Source organism: Heptranchias perlo, chromosome 39 (genome assembly GCF_035084215.1).
Source record: "Heptranchias perlo isolate sHepPer1 chromosome 39, sHepPer1.hap1, whole genome shotgun sequence".
Classification (NCBI taxonomy): Eukaryota; Metazoa; Chordata; class Chondrichthyes; order Hexanchiformes; family Hexanchidae; genus Heptranchias; species Heptranchias perlo.
Genome location: NC_090363.1, coordinates 11,928,596 through 11,954,624, shown reverse-complemented (window position 1 = coordinate 11,954,624; position 26,029 = coordinate 11,928,596). Strand labels below are relative to the sequence as shown.

The window sequence follows — 26,029 nt, the reverse complement described above, 5'->3', positions numbered from 1 at the left end:
TCTCTGCTCTGATACTGGGATACTGATCTCTCCCCACACACTATACCTGGGAATCTCTGCTCTAATACTGGGATACTGATCTCTCCTCACACACTATACCTGGGAATCTCTGCTCTAATGCTGGGATACTGATCTCTCCCACACACTATACCTGGGAATCTCTGCTCTAATACTGGGATACTGATCTCTCCCACACACACTATACCTGGGAATCTCGGCTCTAATACTGGGATACTGATCTCCCCACACACTATACCTGGGAATCTCTGCTCTAATACTGGGATACTGATCTCTCCTCACACACTATACCTGGGAATCTCTGCTCTAATACTGGGATACTGATCTCTCCCCACACACTATACCTGGGAATCTCTGCTCTAATCCTGGGATACTGATCTCTCCTCACACACGAAATCTGGGAATCTCTGCTCTAATACTGGGATACTGATCTCTCCTCACACACTATACCTGGGAATCTCGGCTCTAATACTGGGATACTGATTTCTCCTCACACACTATACCTGGGAATCTCGGCTCTAATACTGGGATACTGATCTCTCCCCACACACTATACCTGGGAATCTCGGCTCTAATACTGGGATACTGATCTCTCCCCACACACTATACCTGGGAATCTCTGCTCTAATACTGGGATACTGATCTCTCCCCACACACTATACCTGGGAATCTCTGCTCTAATACTGGGATACTGATCTCTCCCCACACACTATACCTGGGAATCTCTGCTCTAATACTGGGATACTGATCTCTCCCCACACACTATACCTGGGAATCTCTGCTCTAATACTGGGATACTGATCTCTCCTCACACACTATATCTGGGAATCTCGGCTCTAATACTGGGATACTGATCTCTCCCCACACACTATACCTGGGAATCTCGGCTCTAATACTGGGATACTGATCTCCCCACACACTATATCTGGGAATCTCTGCTCTAATACTGGGATACTGATCTCTCCCCACACACTATACCTGGGAATCTCTGCTCTAATCCTGGGATACTGATCTCTCCCCACACACTATACCTGGTAATCTCTGCTCTAATCCTGGGATACTGATCTCTCCCCACACACTATACCTGGGAATCTCTGCTCTCATCCTGGGATACTGATCTCTCCCCACACACTATACCTGGGAATCTCTGCTCTAATACTGGGATACTGATCTCTCCCCACACACTATACCTGGGAATCTCTGCTCTAATACTGGGATACTGATCTCTCCTCACACACTATATCTGGGAATCTCGGCTCTAATACTGGGATACTGATCTCTCCCCACACACTATACCTGGGAATCTCGGCTCTAATCCTGGGATACTGATCTCTCCTCACACACTATACCTGGGAATCTCTGCTCTAATCCTGGGATACTGATCTCTCCACACACACTATACCTGGGAATCTCTGCTCTAATCCTGGGATACTGATCTCTCCCCACACACTATACCTGGGAATCTCTGCTCTAATCCTGGGATACTGATCTCTCCCCACACACTATACCTGGGAATCTCTGCTCTAATACTGGGATACTGATCTCCTCACACACTACCTGGGAATCTCTGCAGCAATGCTGGGATACTGATCTCTCCTCACACACTATATCTGGGAATCTCGGCTCTAATACTGGGATACTGATCTCTCCTCACACACTATACCTGGGAATCTCGGCTCTAATACTGGGATACAGATCTCTCCCCCACACACTATACCTGGGAATCTCGGCTCTAATACTGGGATACTGATCTCTCCCCACACACTATATCTGGGAATCTCGGCTCTAATACTGGGATACTGATCTCTCCCCCACACACTATACCTGGGAATCTCGGCTCTAATACTGGGATACTGATCTCTCCCCCACACACTATACCTGGGAATCACGGCTCTAATATTGGGATACTGATCTCTCCCCACACACTATATCTGGGAATCTCTGCTCTAATACTGGGATATTGATCTCCCCCACACACTATACCTGGGAATCTCGGCTCTCATACTGGGATACTGATCTCTCCCATACACTATACCTGGGAATCTCGGCTCTAATACTGGGATACTGATCTCTCCCCACACACTATACCTGGGAATCACGGCTCTAATATTGGGATACTGATCTCTCCCCACACACTATATCTGGGAATCTCGGCTCTAATACTGGGATACTGATCTCTCCCCACACACTATATCTGGGAATCTCGGCTCTAATACTGGGATACTGATCTCTCCCCACACACTATACCTGGGAATCTCTGCTCGAATACTGGGATACTGATCTCTCCCCACACACTATACCTGGGAATTTCTGCTCTAATACTGGGATACTGATCTCTCCCCACACACTATACCTGGGAATCTCTGCTCCAATACTGGGATACTGATCTCCCCCACACCCTATACCTGGGAATCTCTGCTCTAATACTGGGATACTGATCTCCCCACACACTATACCTGGGAATCTCTGCTCTAATACTGGGATACTGATCTCTCCCCACACACTATACCTGGGAATCTCTGCTCTAATACTGGGATACTGATCTCTCCCCACACACTATATCTGGGAATCTCGGCTCTAATACTGGGATACTGATCTCTCCCCACACACTATACCTGGGAATCTCGGCTCTAATACTGGGATACTGATCTCTCCTCACACACTATACCTGGGAATCTCTGCTCTAATACTGGGATACTGATCTCCCCCACACACTATACCTGGGAATCTCTGCTCTAATACTGGGATACTGATCTCTCCCCACACACTATACCTGGGAATCTCTGCTCTAATACTGGGATACTGATCTCTCCTCACACACTATACCTGGGAATCTCTGCTCTAATACTGGGATACTGATCTCTCCCCACACACTATACCTGGGAATCTCTGCAGTAATGCTGGGATACTGATCTCTCCCCACACACTATACCTGGGAATCTCTGCTCTAATACTGGGATACTGATCTCTCCCCACACACTATACCTGGGAATCTCGGCTCTAATACTGGGATACTGATCTCCCCACACACTATACCTGGGAATCTCTGCTCTAATATTGGGATACTGATCTCTCCCCACACACTATACCTGGGAATCTCTGCTCTAATACTGGGATACTGATCTCTCCCCACACACTATACCTGGGAATCTCGGCTCTAATACTGGGATACTGATCTCTCCCCCACACACTATACCTGGGAATCTCGGCTCTAATACTGGGATACTGATCTCTCCTCACACACTATATCTGGGAATCTCGGCTCTAATACTGGGATACTGATCTCTCCCCCACACACTATACCTGGGAATCTCGGCTCTAATACTGGGATACTGATCTCTCCCCCACACACTATACCTGGGAATCACGGCTCTAATATTGGGATACTGATCTCTCCCCACACACTATATCTGGGAATCTCTGCTCTAATACTGGGATATTGATCTCCCCCACACACTATACCTGGGAATCTCGGCTCTCATACTGGGATACTGATCTCTCCCATACACTATACCTGGGAATCTCGGCTCTAATACTGGGATACTGATCTCTCCCCACACACTATACCTGGGAATCACGGCTCTAATATTGGGATACTGATCTCTCCCACACACTATATCTGGGAATCTCGGCTCTAATACTGGGATACTGATCTCTCCCCACACACTATATCTGGGAATCTCGGCTCTAATACTGGGATGCTGATCTCTCCTCACACACTATATCTGGGAATCTCGGCTCTAATACTGGGATACTGATCTCTCCCCACACACTATATCTGGGAATCTCGGCTCTAATACTGGGATACTGATCTCTCCCCACACACTATACCTGGGAATCTCTGCTCGAATACTGGGATACTGATCTCTCCCCACACACTATACCTTGGAATTTCTGCTCTAATACTGGGATACTGATCTCTCCCCACACACTATACCTGGGAATCTCTGCTCCAATACTGGGATACTGATCTCCCCCACACCCTATACCTGGGAATCTCTGCTCTAATACTGGGTACTGATCTCCCCACACACTACACCTGGGAATCTCTGCTCTAATACTGGGATACTGATCTCTCCCCACACACTATACCTGGGAATCTCTGCTCTAATACTGGGATACTGATCTCTCCCCACACACTATATCTGGGAATCTCGGCTCTAATACTGGGATACTGATCTCTCCCCACACACTATACCTGGGAATCTCGGCTCTAATACTGGGATACTGATCTCTCCTCACACACTATACCTGGGAATCTCTGCTCTAATACTGGGATACTGATCTCCCCCACACACTATACCTGGGAATCTCTGCTCTAATACTGGGATACTGATCTCTCCCCACACACTATACCTGGGAATCTCTGCAGTAATGCTGGGATACTGATCTCTCCCCACACACTATCCCTGGGAATCTCTGCTCTAATACTGGGATACTGATCTCTCCCCACACACTATACCTGGGAATCTTGGCTCTAATACTGGGATACTGATCTCCCCACACACTATACCTGGGAATCTCTGCTCTAATATTGGGATACTGATCTCTCCCCACACACTATATCTGGGAATCTCGGCTCTAATACTGGGATACTGATCTCTCCCCCACACACTATACCTGGGAATCTCGGCTCTAATACTGGGATACTGATCTCTCCCCACACACTATATCTGGGAATCTCTGCTCTTATACTGGGATACTGATCTCTCCCATACACTATACCTGGGAATCTCGGCTCTAATACTGGGATACTGATCTCTCCCCACACACTATATCTGGGAATCTCGGCTCTAATACTGGGATACTGATCTCTCCCCACACACTATATCTGGGAATCTCGGCTCTAATACTGGGATGCTGATCTCTCCTCACACACTATATCTGGGAATCTCGGCTCTAATACTGGGATACTGATCTCTCCCCACACACTATATCTGGGAATCTCGGCTCTAATACTGGGATACTGATCTCTCCCCACACACTATACCTGGGAATCTCTGCTCGAATACTGGGATACTGATCTCTCCCCACACACTATACCTGGGAATTTCTGCTCTAATACTGGGATACTGATCTCTCCCCACACACTATACCTGGGAATCTCTGCTCCAATACTGGGATACTGATCTCCCCCACACCCTATACCTGGGAATCTCTGCTCTAACACTGGGATACTGATCTCCCCACACACTATACCTGGGAATCTCTGCTCTAATACTGGGATACTGATCTCTCCCCACACACTATACCTGGGAATCTCTGCTCTAATACTGGGATACTGATCTCTCCCCACACACTATATCTGGGAATCTCGGCTCTAATACTGGGATACTGATCTCTCCCCACACACTATACCTGGGAATCTCGGCTCTAATACTGGGATACTGATCTCTCCTCACACACTATACCTGGGAATCTCTGCTCTAATACTGGGATACTGATCTCCCCCACACACTATACCTGGGAATCTCTGCTCTAATACTGGGATACTGATCTCTCCCCACACACTATACCTGGGAATCTCTGCTCTAATACTGGGATACTGATCTCTCCTCACACACTATACCTGGGAATCTCTGCTCTAATCCTGGGATACTGATCTCTCCCACACACTATACCTGGGAATCTCTGCTCTAATACTGGGATACTGATCTCTCCCACAACCACTATACCTGGGAATCTCAGCTCTAATACTGGGATGCTGATCTCCCCACACACTATACCTGGGAATCTCAGCTCTAATACTGGGATACTGATCTCCCCCACACACAATACCTGGGAATCTCTGCTCTAATACTGGGATACTGATCTCCCCACACACTATACCAGGGAATCTCGGCACTCATACTGGGATTCTGATCTCTCCCCACACACTATACCTGGGAATCTCTGCTCTAATACTGGGATACTGATCTCCCCCACACACTATACCTGGGAATCTCTGCTCTAATACTGGGATACTGATCTCCCCTCACACACTATACCTGGGAATCTCTGCTCTAATACTGGGATACTGATCTCCCCACACACTATACCTGGGAATCTCTGCTCTAATACTGGGATACTGATCTCTCCCCACACACTATATCTGGGAATCTCGGCTCTAATACTGGGATACTGATCTCTCCCCACACACTATACCTGGGAATCTCGGCTCTAATACTGGGATACTGATCTCTCCTCACACACTATACCTGGGAATCTCTGCTCGAATACTGGGATACTGATCTCTCCCCACACACTATATCTGGGAATCTCGGCTCCAATACTGGGATACTGATCTCTCCCCACACACTATACCTGGGAATCTCGGCTCTAATACTGGGATACTGATCTCTCCCCACACACTATACCTGGGAATCTCTGCTCTAATACTGGGATACTGATCTCCCCCACACACTATACCTGGGAATCTCTGCTCTGATACTGGGATACTGATCTCTCCCCACACACTATACCTGGGAATCTCTGCTCTAATACTGGGATACTGATCTCTCCTCACACACTATACCTGGGAATCTCTGCTCTAATGCTGGGATACTGATCTCTCCCACACACTATACCTGGGAATCTCTGCTCTAATACTGGGATACTGATCTCTCCCACACACACTATACCTGGGAATCTCGGCTCTAATACTGGGATACTGATCTCCCCACACACTATACCTGGGAATCTCTGCTCTAATACTGGGATACTGATCTCTCCTCACACACTATACCTGGGAATCTCTGCTCTAATACTGGGATACTGATCTCTCCCCACACACTATACCTGGGAATCTCTGCTCTAATCCTGGGATACTGATCTCTCCTCACACACGAAATCTGGGAATCTCTGCTCTAATACTGGGATACTGATCTCTCCTCACACACTATACCTGGGAATCTCGGCTCTAATACTGGGATACTGATTTCTCCTCACACACTATACCTGGGAATCTCGGCTCTAATACTGGGATACTGATCTCTCCCCACACACTATACCTGGGAATCTCGGCTCTAATACTGGGATACTGATCTCTCCCCACACACTATACCTGGGAATCTCTGCTCTAATACTGGGATACTGATCTCTCCCCACACACTATACCTGGGAATCTCTGCTCTAATACTGGGATACTGATCTCTCCCCACACACTATACCTGGGAATCTCTGCTCTAATACTGGGATACTGATCTCTCCTCACACACTATATCTGGGAATCTCGGCTCTAATACTGGGATACTGATCTCTCCCCACACACTATACCTGGGAATCTCGGCTCTAATACTGGGATACTGATCTCCCCACACACTATATCTGGGAATCTCTGCTCTAATACTGGGATACTGATCTCTCCCCACACACTATACCTGGGAATCTCTGCTCTAATCCTGGGATACTGATCTCTCCCCACACACTATACCTGGTAATCTCTGCTCTAATCCTGGGATACTGATCTCTCCCCACACACTATACCTGGGAATCTCTGCTCTCATCCTGGGATACTGATCTCTCCCCACACACTATACCTGGGAATCTCTGCTCTAATACTGGGATACTGATCTCTCCCCACACACTATACCTGGGAATCTCTGCTCTAATACTGGGATACTGATCTCTCCTCACACACTATATCTGGGAATCTCGGCTCTAATACTGGGATACTGATCTCTCCCCACACACTATACCTGGGAATCTCGGCTCTAATCCTGGGATACTGATCTCTCCTCACACACTATACCTGGGAATCTCTGCTCTAATCCTGGGATACTGATCTCTCCACACACACTATACCTGGGAATCTCTGCTCTAATCCTGGGATACTGATCTCTCCCCACACACTATACCTGGGAATCTCTGCTCTAATCCTGGGATACTGATCTCTCCCCACACACTATACCTGGGAATCTCTGCTCTAATACTGGGATACTGATCTCCTCACACACTACCTGGGAATCTCTGCAGCAATGCTGGGATACTGATCTCTCCTCACACACTATATCTGGGAATCTCGGCTCTAATACTGGGATACTGATCTCTCCTCACACACTATACCTGGGAATCTCGGCTCTAATACTGGGATACAGATCTCTCCCCCACACACTATACCTGGGAATCTCGGCTCTAATACTGGGATACTGATCTCTCCCCACACACTATATCTGGGAATCTCGGCTCTAATACTGGGATACTGATCTCTCCCCCACACACTATACCTGGGAATCTCGGCTCTAATACTGGGATACTGATCTCTCCCCCACACACTATACCTGGGAATCACGGCTCTAATATTGGGATACTGATCTCTCCCCACACACTATATCTGGGAATCTCTGCTCTAATACTGGGATATTGATCTCCCCCACACACTATACCTGGGAATCTCGGCTCTCATACTGGGATACTGATCTCTCCCATACACTATACCTGGGAATCTCGGCTCTAATACTGGGATACTGATCTCTCCCCACACACTATACCTGGGAATCACGGCTCTAATATTGGGATACTGATCTCTCCCCACACACTATATCTGGGAATCTCGGCTCTAATACTGGGATACTGATCTCTCCCCACACACTATATCTGGGAATCTCGGCTCTAATACTGGGATACTGATCTCTCCCCACACACTATACCTGGGAATCTCTGCTCGAATACTGGGATACTGATCTCTCCCCACACACTATACCTGGGAATTTCTGCTCTAATACTGGGATACTGATCTCTCCCCACACACTATACCTGGGAATCTCTGCTCCAATACTGGGATACTGATCTCCCCCACACCCTATACCTGGGAATCTCTGCTCTAATACTGGGATACTGATCTCCCCACACACTATACCTGGGAATCTCTGCTCTAATACTGGGATACTGATCTCTCCCCACACACTATACCTGGGAATCTCTGCTCTAATACTGGGATACTGATCTCTCCCCACACACTATATCTGGGAATCTCGGCTCTAATACTGGGATACTGATCTCTCCCCACACACTATACCTGGGAATCTCGGCTCTAATACTGGGATACTGATCTCTCCTCACACACTATACCTGGGAATCTCTGCTCTAATACTGGGATACTGATCTCCCCCACACACTATACCTGGGAATCTCTGCTCTAATACTGGGATACTGATCTCTCCCCACACACTATACCTGGGAATCTCTGCTCTAATACTGGGATACTGATCTCTCCTCACACACTATACCTGGGAATCTCTGCTCTAATACTGGGATACTGATCTCTCCCCACACACTATACCTGGGAATCTCTGCAGTAATGCTGGGATACTGATCTCTCCCCACACACTATACCTGGGAATCTCTGCTCTAATACTGGGATACTGATCTCTCCCCACACACTATACCTGGGAATCTCGGCTCTAATACTGGGATACTGATCTCCCCACACACTATACCTGGGAATCTCTGCTCTAATATTGGGATACTGATCTCTCCCCACACACTATACCTGGGAATCTCTGCTCTAATACTGGGATACTGATCTCTCCCCACACACTATACCTGGGAATCTCGGCTCTAATACTGGGATACTGATCTCTCCCCCACACACTATACCTGGGAATCTCGGCTCTAATACTGGGATACTGATCTCTCCTCACACACTATATCTGGGAATCTCGGCTCTAATACTGGGATACTGATCTCTCCCCCACACACTATACCTGGGAATCTCGGCTCTAATACTGGGATACTGATCTCTCCCCCACACACTATACCTGGGAATCACGGCTCTAATATTGGGATACTGATCTCTCCCCACACACTATATCTGGGAATCTCTGCTCTAATACTGGGATATTGATCTCCCCCACACACTATACCTGGGAATCTCGGCTCTCATACTGGGATACTGATCTCTCCCATACACTATACCTGGGAATCTCGGCTCTAATACTGGGATACTGATCTCTCCCCACACACTATACCTGGGAATCACGGCTCTAATATTGGGATACTGATCTCTCCCACACACTATATCTGGGAATCTCGGCTCTAATACTGGGATACTGATCTCTCCCCACACACTATATCTGGGAATCTCGGCTCTAATACTGGGATGCTGATCTCTCCTCACACACTATATCTGGGAATCTCGGCTCTAATACTGGGATACTGATCTCTCCCCACACACTATATCTGGGAATCTCGGCTCTAATACTGGGATACTGATCTCTCCCCACACACTATACCTGGGAATCTCTGCTCGAATACTGGGATACTGATCTCTCCCCACACACTATACCTTGGAATTTCTGCTCTAATACTGGGATACTGATCTCTCCCCACACACTATACCTGGGAATCTCTGCTCCAATACTGGGATACTGATCTCCCCCACACCCTATACCTGGGAATCTCTGCTCTAATACTGGGTACTGATCTCCCCACACACTATACCTGGGAATCTCTGCTCTAATACTGGGATACTGATCTCTCCCCACACACTATACCTGGGAATCTCTGCTCTAATACTGGGATACTGATCTCTCCCCACACACTATATCTGGGAATCTCGGCTCTAATACTGGGATACTGATCTCTCCCCACACACTATACCTGGGAATCTCGGCTCTAATACTGGGATACTGATCTCTCCTCACACACTATACCTGGGAATCTCTGCTCTAATACTGGGATACTGATCTCCCCCACACACTATACCTGGGAATCTCTGCTCTAATACTGGGATACTGATCTCTCCCCACACACTATACCTGGGAATCTCTGCAGTAATGCTGGGATACTGATCTCTCCCCACACACTATACCTGGGAATCTCTGCTCTAATACTGGGATACTGATCTCTCCCCACACACTATACCTGGGAATCTTGGCTCTAATACTGGGATACTGATCTCCCCACACACTATACCTGGGAATCTCTGCTCTAATATTGGGATACTGATCTCTCCCCACACACTATATCTGGGAATCTCGGCTCTAATACTGGGATACTGATCTCTCCCCCACACACTATACCTGGGAATCTCGGCTCTAATACTGGGATACTGATCTCTCCCCACACACTATATCTGGGAATCTCTGCTCTTATACTGGGATACTGATCTCTCCCATACACTATACCTGGGAATCTCGGCTCTAATACTGGGATACTGATCTCTCCCCACACACTATATCTGGGAATCTCGGCTCTAATACTGGGATACTGATCTCTCCCCACACACTATATCTGGGAATCTCGGCTCTAATACTGGGATGCTGATCTCTCCTCACACACTATATCTGGGAATCTCGGCTCTAATACTGGGATACTGATCTCTCCCCACACACTATATCTGGGAATCTCGGCTCTAATACTGGGATACTGATCTCTCCCCACACACTATACCTGGGAATCTCTGCTCGAATACTGGGATACTGATCTCTCGCCACACACTATACCTGGGAATTTCTGCTCTAATACTGGGATACTGATCTCTCCCCACACACTATACCTGGGAATCTCTGCTCCAATACTGGGATACTGATCTCCCCCACACCCTATACCTGGGAATCTCTGCTCTAATACTGGGATACTGATCTCCCCACACACTATACCTGGGAATCTCTGCTCTAATACTGGGATACTGATCTCTCCCCACACACTATACCTGGGAATCTCTGCTCTAATACTGGGATACTGATCTCTCCCCACACACTATATCTGGGAATCTCGGCTCTAATACTGGGATACTGATCTCTCCCCACACACTATACCTGGGAATCTCGGCTCTAATACTGGGATACTGATCTCTCCTCACACACTATACCTGGGAATCTCTGCTCTAATACTGGGATACTGATCTCCCCCACACACTATACCTGGGAATCTCTGCTCTAATACTGGGATACTGATCTCTCCCCACACACTATACCTGGGAATCTCTGCTCTAATACTGGGATACTGATCTCTCCTCACACACTATACCTGGGAATCTCTGCTCTAATACTGGGATACTGATCTCTCCCCACACACTATACCTGGGAATCTCTGCAGTAATGCTGGGATACTGATCTCTCCCCACACACTATACCTGGGAATCTCTGCTCTAATACTGGGATACTGATCTCTCCCCACACACTATACCTGGGAATCTCTGCTCTAATACTGGGATACTGATCTCCCCACACACTATACCTGGGAATCTCTGCTCTAATATTGGGATACTGATCTCTCCCCACACACTATACCTGGGAATCTCTGCTCTAATACTGGGATACTGATCTCTCCCCACACACTATACCTGGGAATCTCGGCTCTAATACTGGGATACTGATCTCTCCCCCACACACTATACCTGGGAATCTCGGCTCTAATGCTGGGATACTGATCTCTCCTCACACACTATATCTGGGAATCTCGGCTCTAATACTGGGATACTGATCTCTCCCCCACACACTATACCTGGGAATCTCGGCTCTAATACTGGGATACTGATCTCTCCCCCACACACTATACCTGGGAATCACGGCTCTAATATTGGGATACTGATCTCTCCCCACACACTATATCTGGGAATCTCTGCTCTAATACTGGGATATTGATCTCCCCCACACACTATACCTGGGAATCTCGGCTCTCATACTGGGATACTGATCTCTCCCATACACTATACCTGGGAATCTCGGCTCTAATACTGGGATACTGATCTCTCCCCACACACTATACCTGGGAATCACGGCTCTAATATTGGGATACTGATCTCTCCCACACACTATATCTGGGAATCTCGGCTCTAATACTGGGATACTGATCTCTCCCCACACACTATATCTGGGAATCTCGGCTCTAATACTGGGATGCTGATCTCTCCTCACACACTATATCTGGGAATCTCGGCTCTAATACTGGGATACTGATCTCTCCCCACACACTATATCTGGGAATCTCGGCTCTAATACTGGGATACTGATCTCTCCCCACACACTATACCTGGGAATCTCTGCTCGAATACTGGGATACTGATCTCTCCCCACACACTATACCTTGGAATTTCTGCTCTAATACTGGGATACTGATCTCTCCCCACACACTATACCTGGGAATCTCTGCTCCAATACTGGGATACTGATCTCCCCCACACCCTATACCTGGGAATCTCTGCTCTAATACTGGGATACTGATCTCCCCACACACTATACCTGGGAATCTCTGCTCTAATACTGGGATACTGATCTCTCCCCACACACTATACCTGGGAATCTCTGCTCTAATACTGGGATACTGATCTCTCCCCACACACTATATCTGGGAATCTCGGCTCTAATACTGGGATACTGATCTCTCCCCACACACTATACCTGGGAATCTCGGCTCTAATACTGGGATACTGATCTCTCCTCACACACTATACCTGGGAATCTCTGCTCTAATACTGGGATACTGATCTCCCCCACACACTATACCTGGGAATCTCTGCTCTAATACTGGGATACTGATCTCTCCCCACACACTATACCTGGGAATCTCTGCAGTAATGCTGGGATACTGATCTCTCCCCACACACTATACCTGGGAATCTCTGCTCTAATACTGGGATACTGATCTCTCCCCACACACTATACCTGGGAATCTTGGCTCTAATACTGGGATACTGATCTCCCCACACACTATACCTGGGAATCTCTGCTCTAATATTGGGATACTGATCTCTCCCCACACACTATATCTGGGAATCTCGGCTCTAATACTGGGATACTGATCTCTCCCCCACACACTATACCTGGGAATCTCGGCTCTAATACTGGGATACTGATCTCTCCCCACACACTATATCTGGGAATCTCTGCTCTTATACTGGGATACTGATCTCTCCCATACACTATACCTGGGAATCTCGGCTCTAATACTGGGATACTGATCTCTCCCCACACACTATACCTGGGAATCTCTGCTCTAATACTGGGATACTGATCTCTCCCCACACACTATACCTGGGAATCTCTTCTCTAATACTGGGATACTGATCTCTCCCATACACTATACCTGGGAATCTCAGCTCTAATACTGGGATACTGATCTCTCCCCACACACTATACCTGGGAATCACGGCTCTAATATTGGGATACTGATCTCTCCCCACACACTATATCTGGGAATCTCGGCTCTAATACTGGGATACTGATCTCTCCCCACACACTATATCTGGGAATCTCGGCTCTAATACTGGGATGCTGATCTCTCCTCACACACTATATCTGGGAATCTCGGCTCTAATACTGGGATACTGATCTCTCCCCACACACTATATCTGGGAATCTCGGCTCTAATACTGGGATACTGATCTCTCCCCACACACTATACCTGGGAATCTCTGCTCGAATACTGGGATACTGATCTCTCCCCACACACTATACCTGGGAATCTCTGCTCTAATCCTGGGATACTGATCTCCCCCACATACTATACCTGGGACTCTCGGCTCTAATACTGGGATACTGATCTCTCCCCACATACTATACCTGGGAATCTCTTCTCTAATACTGCGATACTGATCTCTCCTCACACACTATACCTGGGAATCTCTGCTCTAATCCTGGGTTACTGATCTCTCCCCACACACTATACCTGGGAATCTCTGCTCTAATCCTGGGATACTGATCTCTCCTCACACACTATACCTGGGAATCTCCTCCCATGTTTTCTTGAGCCGGTGGAGAGGGTTGGACTGGAGGGCGGAGATGATGGCGTACAGCGAGGAGAAGTTCTTCAAAGCCCTGCACTCCTGGAAACGAGCACATGTAAAAATAGAGGGAGTAACGGAGTCAGCTTCGGATGGGTTCCCACTTCCAAAATTCAGATTTAACGTTCTTCAGAGAGCTTAAACTATGGGCACTTTTTCATCGGCTTGTGGCCCAGTCCTCGCAGCCCAACTTTCAGTCAGGTCTGGGACATAATGCAGTTGAAATTGTCCAACTTCTCAGGCCTGGCCTCCGAATCAGTGCAGCGCAGCACTAAAGCAATCTCCGGACATGACGGGATGGGAAAGAGACGAGGTCCCCGATTTTCCCATCCGGTGCAATCCCATCCGGAAGTGCGACTGGACCGGTCCACCGGTGCGCTGGCCCTGCTCGATTTCCGGGGTCAGCATCATTTGCATAACCTCAGGAAGTTCCCGGCATGGAAAACGCGTGCGGTTGGAAGCATTTAAAGGGCCGCAGCAACCTGAAGGGCGCGGGGCAGCCCGGTCTGCAAAGTTGGGCGGGTCACCGACACCCACTTTCTCGGAAGAGGCCCGTAGACATTCTGACGGAGGAATTGAAGGTGGGGGGGGGGGGGGGGAGGAGGGAGGGAGGGCGATTCTTGGGTTAGAATCGGACCTCTCCAATTCCGTGACCTACCTCTGAGATGCGGATCCACTTCTCCAGGATACGTGCCCGCTGCTGCGGCCTCAGCTTGGTGTTGCTGAGGCAGGAGCTGATGACGCAGTTGGCGAGCTTGTTGAACTGCCGGACGGTGGCCCAGATAGTGGGGGCGAGGTTCTCCTTCCCCTTCTTATCCCGCTGCGACCAGATGGAGCCCAGGCAGTGATACGGGACCACCTTCATGAACAGCTCCTGGGGGGGGGGGAAAGAGACGACGGCAGGCTTTACTGCTTCTGTCGGAGGTCGACAAACCCCGACCCCAACACCGGCTGACTGGGGTTAGAGTCCTAGCCCTGACCTGGTGGTGAGGTTACTTGGACCGTACGACGTGGAAGACATAAAATCGCAAGTCCGAATTTGGAAAATCTGGCCTACTGAGTTACCTGATCAGATCACGTAGCACAGAAGGAGACCATTTGGCCCATCGTGCCTGTGCTGGCTCTTTGAAAGAGCTATCCCATTAGTCCCACTCCCTCCCTGCTCTTTCCCCATAGCCCTGCAAATTTTTCCCCTTCATGTATTTATCCAATTCCCTTTTGAAAGTTACTATTGAATCTGCTTCCACCGCCCTTTCAGGCAGCGCATTCCAGATCATTAAAACTCGCTGCGTAAAAAAATGTTTCCTCATGTCGCCTCTGGTTCTTTTGCCAATCACCTTAAATCTGTGTCCTCTGGTTACCGACCCTTCTGCCACTGGAAACAGTTTCTCCTCATTTACTCTATCTCAACCCTTCATGATTTTGAACACCTCTATCAAATCTCCCCTTAACCTTCTCTGCTCTAAGGATGTGGGAACGGAGGGACCTGGGGGTATATGTAGACGGGGTCTTTGAAGGTGGCAGGGCAGGTTGAGAAAGCAGTTAAAAAAGCATATGGGATCCTGGGCTTTATAAATAGAGGCATAGAGTACAAAAGCAAGGAAGTTATGTTGAACCTTTATAAAACACTGGTTCGACCACAATTCGAGTATTGTGCCCAGTACTGGGCACTGCACTTTAGGAAGGATGTGAAGGCCTTGGAGAGGGTGCAGAAAAGATTTACTGGAATGGTTTCAGGGATGAGGGACTTCAGTTACATGGAGAGACTGGAGAAGCTGGGATTGTTCTCCTTAGAGCAGAGAAGGTTGAGAGGAGATTTGATAGAGGTGTTCAAAATCATGACGGGTTTAGATAAAGTAAATAAGGAGAAACTGTTCCCATTGGCGGAAGGGTCGAGAACCAGAGGACACAGATTTAAGGTGATTGGCAAAAGAACCAAAGGCGACATGAGGAAAAACTTTTTTACGCAGCGAGTAGTTATGATCTGGAATGCGCTGCCTGAAAGGGCGGTGGAAGCAGTGGCTTCAAAAAGGAATTGGATAAATACTTGAAGGGAAAAAATTTGCAGGGTACGGGGAGAGGGGATAGTGGGACTAACTGGATTGCTCTTACAAAGAGCCGGCACGGGCTCGATGGGCCGAATGGCCACATTCTGTGCTGAAACCTTTCTATCATTCTATTGCAGAACAACCCCAGCTTCTCCAGTCTCTCCACGTAACTGAAGTCCCTCATCCCTGGTACCATTCTAGTAAATCTCCTCTGCACCCTCTCCAAGGCCTTGACATCCTTCCTAAAGTGTGGCGCCCAGAATTGGACACAAGACTCCAGCTGGGGCCTAACTAATGATTTATAAAGGTTTAGCGTAACTTCCTTGCTTTTGTACGCTATGCTTCTGTTTATAAAGTCAAGCATCCCGTGCGATTTTTAAAACAACCTTCTCAACTTGTCCTGCCAGTTTTTTAACTACTTTTTTATTCTTTGGCGGAATATTGTCGATGGTGTAGAAATTTGAAAAAAGGACTTTTCACTGTTGCATGCACTTCAATAGATTGCCTTGTACTTATAGTGTGGCCCAGTTCTTAAGAGTCAGCATATTCTTTGCTTGCAAATAAACACTATGATGATTCCAACCTGCTCCCCCTGGACCTGTGTGATATTTCCATGTACCCAAATAGACTGAAGATGACATGGGGACTGCACGTAAATCCCAGTCTGCAATGCACCATAATTGGTTCGCTTGTTAACCTAGTTTGTGTCAGCACTTCGAGGGAGCAGAGCTCGTCAGAAAGACACTTGGAGACCCCGAGAGGGAAGGTTTACTTACAAGAAGCAGTTCCTTATTAAAAGGCTGCGCTCCCAATCATTTCATCCCACAGAGACCCCCGCTTGACTCTAATTATCTCTGTTTTCTCGACAACTCAGCCATTGTCTCCTGGACTAGTTTCCGATCGCTTAAGGTGTGGAGGGGCACGGGGGGGTCGGAGAGGAAATTTTCAAATATTTGTTATTCAGGACACAAAAACTCAACCAAAATTGTTAAAAAGGACTACGTCCAGTTCACCCATCACCCCCATGCTCGCTGACCTACATTGGCTCCCGGTCCAGGGATGCCTCGATTTTAAAATTCTCATCCTTGTTTTCAAATCCCTCCATGGCCTCGCCTCTCTCCCCATCTCTGTAACCTCCTCCAGCCCTACAACCCTCCGAGATCTCTGCGCTCCTCCAATTCTGGCCTCTTGCGCATCCCCGATTTTCATCGCTCCACCACTGGCGGCCGTGCCTTCAGCTGCCTAGGCCCCAAGCTCTGGAATTCCCTCCGTAAACCTCTCCGCCTCTCTCTCTCCTCCTTTAAGAAGCTCCTTAAAACCTACCTCTTTGACCAAGCTTTTGGTCACCTGTCCTAATATCTCCTTATGTGGTTCGGTGGCGAATTTTGTTTGATAATCGCTCCTGTGAAGCGCCTTGGGACGTTTTACTACGTTAAAGGCGCTATATAAATGCAAGTTATTGTTGTTGACTGAAATGAAGTCCTGCTTCTCGGATGTCAGGTGCTGGTAACGGAGGATAGGCTACACTAGAAGCCCCTGGGAGAGTAAGAGGTCCGGACTGGTGCTTGAGGTGGGGATCCCCCATCGATTCAAGCCGGCAGGGAGGTCCATACCCCTGGGGGGTCTACCTGCCTTTCTCTGCCACATTCCCTGGGCACAGCAGCCTTCTCCTCCTTGTCAGAGTTTCTATGCTTAGAATCATAGAAGTTTACAACATGGAAACAGGCCCTTCGGCCCAACATGTCCATGTCGCCCAGTTTATACCACTAAGCTAGTCCCAATTGCCTGCACTTGGCCCATATCCCTCTATACCCATCTTATCCATGTAACTGTCCAAATGCTTTTTAAAAGACAAAATTGTACCCGCCTCTACTACTGCCTCTGGCAGCTCGTTCCAGACACTCACCACCCTTTGAGTGAAAAAATTGCCCCTCTCGACCCTTTTGTATCTCTCCCCTCTCACCTTAAATCTATGCCCCCTCGTTATAGACTCCCCTACCTTTGGGAAAAGATTTTGACTATCTACCTTATCTATGCCCCTCATTATTTTATAGACTTCTATAAGATCACCCCTAAACCTCCTACTCTCCAGGGAAAAAAGTCTCAGTCTATCCAACCTCTCCCTATAAGTCAAACCATCAAATCCTGGTAGCATCCTAGTAAATCTTTTCTGCACTCTTTCTAGTTTAATAATATCCTTTCTATAATAGGGTGACCAGAACTGTACACAGTACTCCAAGTGTGGCCTTGTACAACTTCAACAAGACATCCCAACTCCTGTATTCAATGTTCTGACCAATGAAACCAAGCATGCCGAATGCCTTCTTCACCACCCTATCCACCTGTGACTCCACTTTCAAGGAGCTATGAACCTGTACTCCTAGATCTCTTTGTTCTATAACTCTCCCCAACGCCCTACCATTAACGGAGTAGGTCCTGGCCCGATTCGATCTACCAAAATGAATCACCTCACATTTATCTAAATTAAACTCTGTTATTCTGCTGTGACCATTTACACCTTAGAAAGGATATACTGGCCTTGGAAGGAGTGCAACGCAGATTCACCAATAAGGCTAATGGAATGCGGGCCTTTGTATCTAGAGGCCTGGAGTACAAGGGGGCAGCTATACAATACCCTGGTTAGACCGCACCTGGAGTACTGTGAGCAGTTCTGGGCACCGCAACTTCGGAAGGACATATTGGCCTTGGAGGGAGTGCAGTGTAGGTTTACTAGAATGATACCCGGACTTCAAGGGTTAAGTTACGAGTAGAGATTACACAAATTGGGGTTGTATTCTCTGGAGTTTAGAAGTTTAAGGGGTGATCTGATTGATGTTTATAAGATATTAAGAGAAACAGGTCGGGTGGATAGAGAGACACTATTTCCACTGGTTGGGGATTCTCGGAGTAGGGGGCACAGTCTAAAAATTAGAGCCAGACCTTTCAGGAGTGAGATTAGAAAACATTTCTACACACAAAGGGTGGTAGAAGTTTGGAACTCTCTTCCGCAAACGGCAATTGATGCTAGCTCAATTGCTAAATTTAAATCTGAGATAGATAGCTTTTTGGCAACCAAAGGTATTAAGGGATATGGGCCAAAGGCAGGTATATGGAGTTAGATCACAGATCAGCCATGATCTTATCGAATGGCGGAGCAGGCACGAGGGGCTGAATGGCCTACTCCTGTTCCTATGTTACCAGGGCTCCAAGAGTTAAATTATGAGGCTCGATTACATAAACTGGACGTTATCTCATCGAAACATATACAATTCTAACAGGACCAGACAGACTAGATGCAGGGAGGATGTTCCCGATGGCTGGGGAGTCCAGAACCAGGGGTCACAGTCTCAGGATACGGGGTCGGCCATTTAGAACCGAGATGAGGAGAAATTTCTTCACTCAGAGGGTGGTGAACCTGTGGAATTCTCTACCACAGAAGGCAGTGGAGGCCAAGTCATTAAATATATTCAAGAAGATAAATATATTTCTTAATGCTAAAGGGATATGGGGAAAAAGCGGAAACAGGGTACTGAGTTAGACGATCAGCCATGATCATTTTGAATGGCGGAGCAGGCCCGAAGGGCCGAATGGCCTACTCTTGCTCCTATTTTCTATGATTGTATTCCCCAGAATATAGAAGGCTAAGGGATGATTTGATTGAGGTTTTTAGAATTTTGAAAGAAATTAGTATGATAGAGAGAGAGAGAAACTTTTTCCACTGGTGGGTGAGTCCAGGACAAGGGGAACATAACCTTAAAATCAGAACCAGGTCATTCAGGAGGGAAGTCACAAAACATTTCTTCATGCAAAGGGTGGTAGAAGTGTGGAGCTCTCTCCCACAAGAAGCAGTAGATGCCAGCTCAATTAATCATTTTAAATCTGAGATCGATATAGCCAAGGGTACTAAGGGATATGGAGCCATGGCGGGTGGATGGAGTTAGAATACAGATCAGCCATGATTTCATTCAATGGCAGAACAGGCTCAAGGGGCTGAATGGCCTACTCCTGTTCCTATGTCCCTCTAGACCTATCTTATGTTTCTTCACTTGCCCCATTATCACGTCCATTCACCTCGCACCATCGTCCCCGTTTGTCATTTAATCACTTTTGCCCTCTACTTTATCGTAGACCTTCCCCTTATGCTTTTTCCTCCCCTCTCCCCCTTTTCCCAGGGTCTGTACTTGCTTGTCAACTGTTTTAATCTTCAACATCTTCCAGTTCTGATGAAAGGTCATCGACCTGAAACATTAACTCTGTTTCTCTCTCTCTCTCCACAGATGCTGCCCTGACCCGCTGGGCGTTACTTAAAATCAAGTCAAGCCCGTCTATGAAGAGACTCGTGATTGTGCTCACCGCATCGATCATGGTGAGCTGAGATGCCGTCACATCGGCCATGAAGGTGAGGACATCGGCTGCTTCCTGTTTGTGCTGGGACTTGTTTCCATTCTCCTCGGTCTTGATCAGCTCATTGCGCTCAAGGTCTTGACCTGAGGGGAACAGCCAAACAGAAACATCACTCGGGCCCTGATGGTCACCAAGCAACACACATCCCACGAGCGGTAGAGGGAGCAAGAAAAAAAAATCACTGGGAATATGTTCACCTCAGGGGAAGATGAATAATATGGTCACCATTGGGAAAACAGGGATAACAATAAAATGGAGACCTCCGATATCATTGGGAATACCGAGGAGATTTACTGGAATGGTACCAGGGATGAGAGACTTCAGTTATATGGAGAGACTGGAGAAGCTGGGATTGTTCTCCTTAGAGCAGAGAAGGTTTGGGGGAGATTTAATAGAGGCGTTCAAAATCATGAAGGGTTTTCGTAGAGTGAATAAGGAGAAACTGTTTCCAGTGGCAGGATGGTCGGTAACCAGAGGACACAGATTTGAGATAATTGGCAGAAGAACCAGAGGGGAGATGAGGAGAATTGTCTTTACGCAGCGAGTTGTTATGATCTGGAATGCGCTGCCTGAAAGGGCGGTGGAAGCAGATTCAATAGTAACTTTCAAAAGGGAATTGGATAAATACTTGCAAAGGAAAAATTTGCAGGGCTGTGGGGAAAGAGCAGGGGGGAGTGGGACTAATTGGACAACTCTTTCAAAAAGCCCGCACAGGCACGATGGCCAAGGATCCAGAACAAGGGGGCATAGTCTTAAAATTAGAGCTGGGCCGTTGAGGGGTGAAATCAGGAAGCTCTTTTTCACACAAAGGACAGTGAAGATGTGGAATTCTCTCCTCCCAGGCGATGCTGGGGGTCAACTGAAATTTTCAAGACTGAGATCGCTAGGTTTTTCATCGGTTAGGATATCAAGGGATATGGAGCAAAGGTGGGTAAATGGGGTCAGGATACAGATCAGCCAGGATCTCATTGAATGGCGGAACGGGCTCGAGGGGCTGAATGGCCTCCTCCATGTTCCTATGTAACCCATCTACGTTCTCAATTTCTCCAGAAACACATCTGATTGCCTCTTGATCTCAATTATCAAAGGGTATCTTGGGTCCACAACTCAGTTAACCTTTTTTAAGAAGTACTTCCTTTGAATTCCTAACTTTCTTATTTTTAAACTTGACCTGTGATAATATTTGTCACGGTTCACAATTTGCCTGGATCAATTTGGTCAATCCCATGCATTATCTTGAAAGTTTGAGGGGAAGCTGTTTGAACAATGGGATTTTGCCCCCAAGTATTCCCGATCACGGGGTCACCTTCACTGGGAATTTTTTTTTAAAATTAATTCTCGGGACGTGGGAATCGCGAGCAAGGCCGGCATTTATTGCCCATCTCCTAGTTGACGCTGGAGAAGGTGGTGGTGGGCCATCTTCTTGAACCGCTGCAGTCCACATGGTGAAGGTGCTCCCCACAGTGTTGTTAGTTAGGGAGTTCCAGGATTTTGACCCAGGGATATTGAAGGGACGGCCGATATATGTTCCGAGTCGCGATGGTCCCTGACTCGGAGGGGAACTTGAAGGTGATGGTGTTCCCATGCACCTGCTGCCCTTGTCCGTCTCGGTGGGAGAGGTCGCGGATTTGGGATATCAAATTATATCCCAGCGAGAGTCGGAAAACAGAAAAGGGGACGTAATGTTTGTCGGTATTTTACCATCGCGGCTGGACAACTTCTCGTCCGTCGACAGGAGACCTACAGCTCGACGCTCGAGTTCCGAGCCCCCAGACTCCTGTTTTATATAATGCACCAGGCGTTGCAAGCAGGCGTCATCCAGGCCCTGAAAATCTTCGGAATATTGCTCCAGCCACGTGGAAAAGATAGAGGATGCAGCACTGGAACGTGAACGCAGGAAAGTTAGGAGGAGCAGCATCACTGCCTGGAGATCCACAAAACTGCATTGGATGCCTAACCCAGAAGAGTTAGGGTGACTTCAACAACTGCGATGAGTTACGTTTATAGCGCCTCTTTAATGCGGCAAACGCAGCCAGACACTCATCAGTTGGAGCCCAAATCCAAGCAGGAGTAGGAGGGAGTATTTGGGGAGAAGGCCATAACTTCTGTTAAAGACATAGGGGTTTTAAGAAAGAAAAACTTGCATTTGAGGGCCTCAGGATGTCCCAAAATGCATTACAGCCAATTAAGTACTTCTTTTTTGAAGTGTGGTCGCTGTTGTAACGTAGGAAACACGGCAGCCAATTTGCGCACAGCAAGATCCCACAAACAGCAATGTGATAATGACCATTACAGATAATCTGTTTTAGTGATGTTGGTTGAGGGACAAATATTGGCCAGGGCACCAGGGAGAACTCCCCTGCTCTTCTTCGAAATAGTGGCCATGGGATCTTTCACATCCACCTGAGAGGGCGGATGGGGCCTCGGTTTAATGTCACATCCGAAAGACGGCACCTCCGACAGTGCAGCACTCCCTCAGTACTGCACTGGACTGTCAGCCTAAATCAAGAGTCTGGAGTGGTGCTTGAATCCATGACCTTCTGACTCAGAGGCAAGAGTGCTACCCCCTGAGCCACAGCTGCGAAGTACTTCGTTGGCTGTAAAGCGCTTTGGGGCGTCCTGAGGTCCTGAAAGGCGCTATACAAATGCAAGTTCTTTTCTCTTTCGTGACAATTGATGGTCATGTAACACCATCAGCTTTCCTTCCAAACTTGAGGAACTGGAGGGTCTCTCATTGGTTAGGAGGATCTGCGTGCGTATAGGATAATACAGCCCTTAATAAGCAAACGAACAAGGCGAAAGTTGGCATAAAAACTTACTGTCGGAGATGATCCCAATCATTTAACGAACAGCAATCTGCGCTTTCCCCTATTTCGCTCTTCAAATGTTCTAACCTGCATAGACACAAGCACAGAGACATTTCATACTGACGACAGATCAGTTATTAATATTAGGCTGGCATCAGCTGCAGCTGTAGCGCATGGGGTGCGGGAACAGGCCCACCGAGCCGATTAGGTGGAACGAAACTGCGCCGTCAGCATAAAGGCTCTCTGGGTGCACGTCCAATCGAAGGCCACTGCTCCCATCAGTTACTGGCATTAAGCTGGCACCTATGCCAGCAGCACAGGGTCCTGGGCACGGACTCACTCAACGCCCCCTGCACGGACCAATTATTGAAATCAGGCTGGCGCCAATTTGAAGGAGCAGGAAAATCGTGCCCGGCCTGAAAACCGAGCACACTGACCTCGAGCTTGAATTTCCAAAAGTGCCTGCGTTGAGCTCCTCACAGAGGGTGCTCCACAGCTGGTACAGGTTGTGAGGAAGGGCGGTTGAGGCCAGGACACTGCAAGCATTTAAGATGTTGAGATGGAGGGGGGTTGGGGGAGACAGTTAGGGCTGGTATTTCGGAAGGATGAGATCAAATGGTTGAAAGACCTTTTTCATCAAAACCCATCTTATGATCTCGTGAGTTTGTGACTGCACTCCCAAATGTGTCCAACCAGCACAAACAAAGGGAGACATTTTACTCAGCCTGCAGTAACAGCCTGAGAGTTAGAAAGTGACCCTGGCTCCCTTGGCCAACTTCCACAACACTTTATTCAATCAACAGGAAAATGGCCCCTGGTGTGATACCTTAACAAACCAATCTGAGTGGTCTTGAGAATTCAAAGATATCGGTCGATCTTTGTAGCGGCTTTGATATGACCGAGTGGCTCGCGAGGCCACTTCAGAGGACAGTTACGAGTCAACCACATTGGTGTGGGGCTGGAGTCACATATAGGCCCAGACCGGGTAAGGACGGCAGGTTTCCTTCCCTAAAGGACATTAGGGTTTTTAACGATAAACTTTTACTGATACCAGCAATTTTATTTCCAGATTTTTCTGCACTGAATTCAAATTCTCAAACCGCCATGGTGGGATTTGAACTCACGTTCTCTGGATTATTAGCTCAGGCCTCTGATAGACACCCAATAACACAGCCAGTAACATAACCATGATGCTAATGTATCCTTTTTTATCTCAGGTGAAAGCTATTCTCATAACAAAATTTAGTAGTGTTAGAAAGAAATGTTAAGTACTCGTGATATTTGTGTTACATTCCTGATGTTAACACAACATATCAATGGAACCTCAGAAATATTAATGTAATGTCACTGGTATTAATACAACATCACTGGTATTAATACAGCATCACTGGTATTAATAGAACATCACTGGTATTAATACAGCATCACTGGTATTAATACAGCATCACTGATATTAATAAAACATCGCTAGTATTAATACAGCATCACTGGTATTAATAAAACATCGCTAGTATTAATACAGCATCAGTGGTATTAATACAGCATCACTGGTATTGATGTAACATCACTGGTATTAATACAGCATCACTGGTATTAATAAAACATCGCTAGTATTATTACAGCATCAGTGATATTAATACAGCATCACTGGTATTGATGTAACATCACTGGTATTAATACAGCATCACTGGTATTAATAAAACATCGCTAGTATTATTACAGCATCAGTGGTATTAATACAGCATCACTGGTATTAATAAAACATCGCTAGTATTATTACAGCATCAGTGGTATTAATACAGCATCCCTGGTATTGCTATAACGTCACTTGCATTAATGTAACATCACTATTATTGATATAATATTACTGGTGTGAATGTGACACCAGCAAGCTGAATATAATGTTACTGCTACTAATGTAAAATCACTATGAATGATGCAATGACATTAATATTAATCTCATATCATTGGTTTTTATGTGATGTTATTGATATTGAAATATTAATGAAACTTCACTAATATGGATGTTGTGTCACTGGTATGAATAT

At 47.1% G+C, this 26,029-nt stretch overlaps 1 protein-coding gene across 4 annotated transcripts in view; it reads right to left on the bottom strand.

Moving 5' to 3' along the window:
- Positions 1–26,029, bottom strand: part of LOC137305246 (ral guanine nucleotide dissociation stimulator-like) — a 137,628-nt gene that overhangs the window by 38,452 nt on the left and 73,147 nt on the right. For all 4 annotated transcript variants that reach the window (XM_067974091.1, XM_067974092.1, XM_067974093.1 and 1 more), the window contains 5 exons: positions 23,994–24,068; positions 22,876–23,054; positions 21,124–21,257; positions 15,381–15,596; positions 14,661–14,764 (listed from right to left, as the gene is read on the bottom strand). In XM_067974091.1, coding sequence (XP_067830192.1) covers positions 14,661–14,764; positions 15,381–15,596; positions 21,124–21,257; positions 22,876–23,054; positions 23,994–24,068 — 708 coding nt within the window. The remainder of the gene's footprint in view (positions 1–14,660; positions 14,765–15,380; positions 15,597–21,123; positions 21,258–22,875; positions 23,055–23,993; positions 24,069–26,029) is intronic.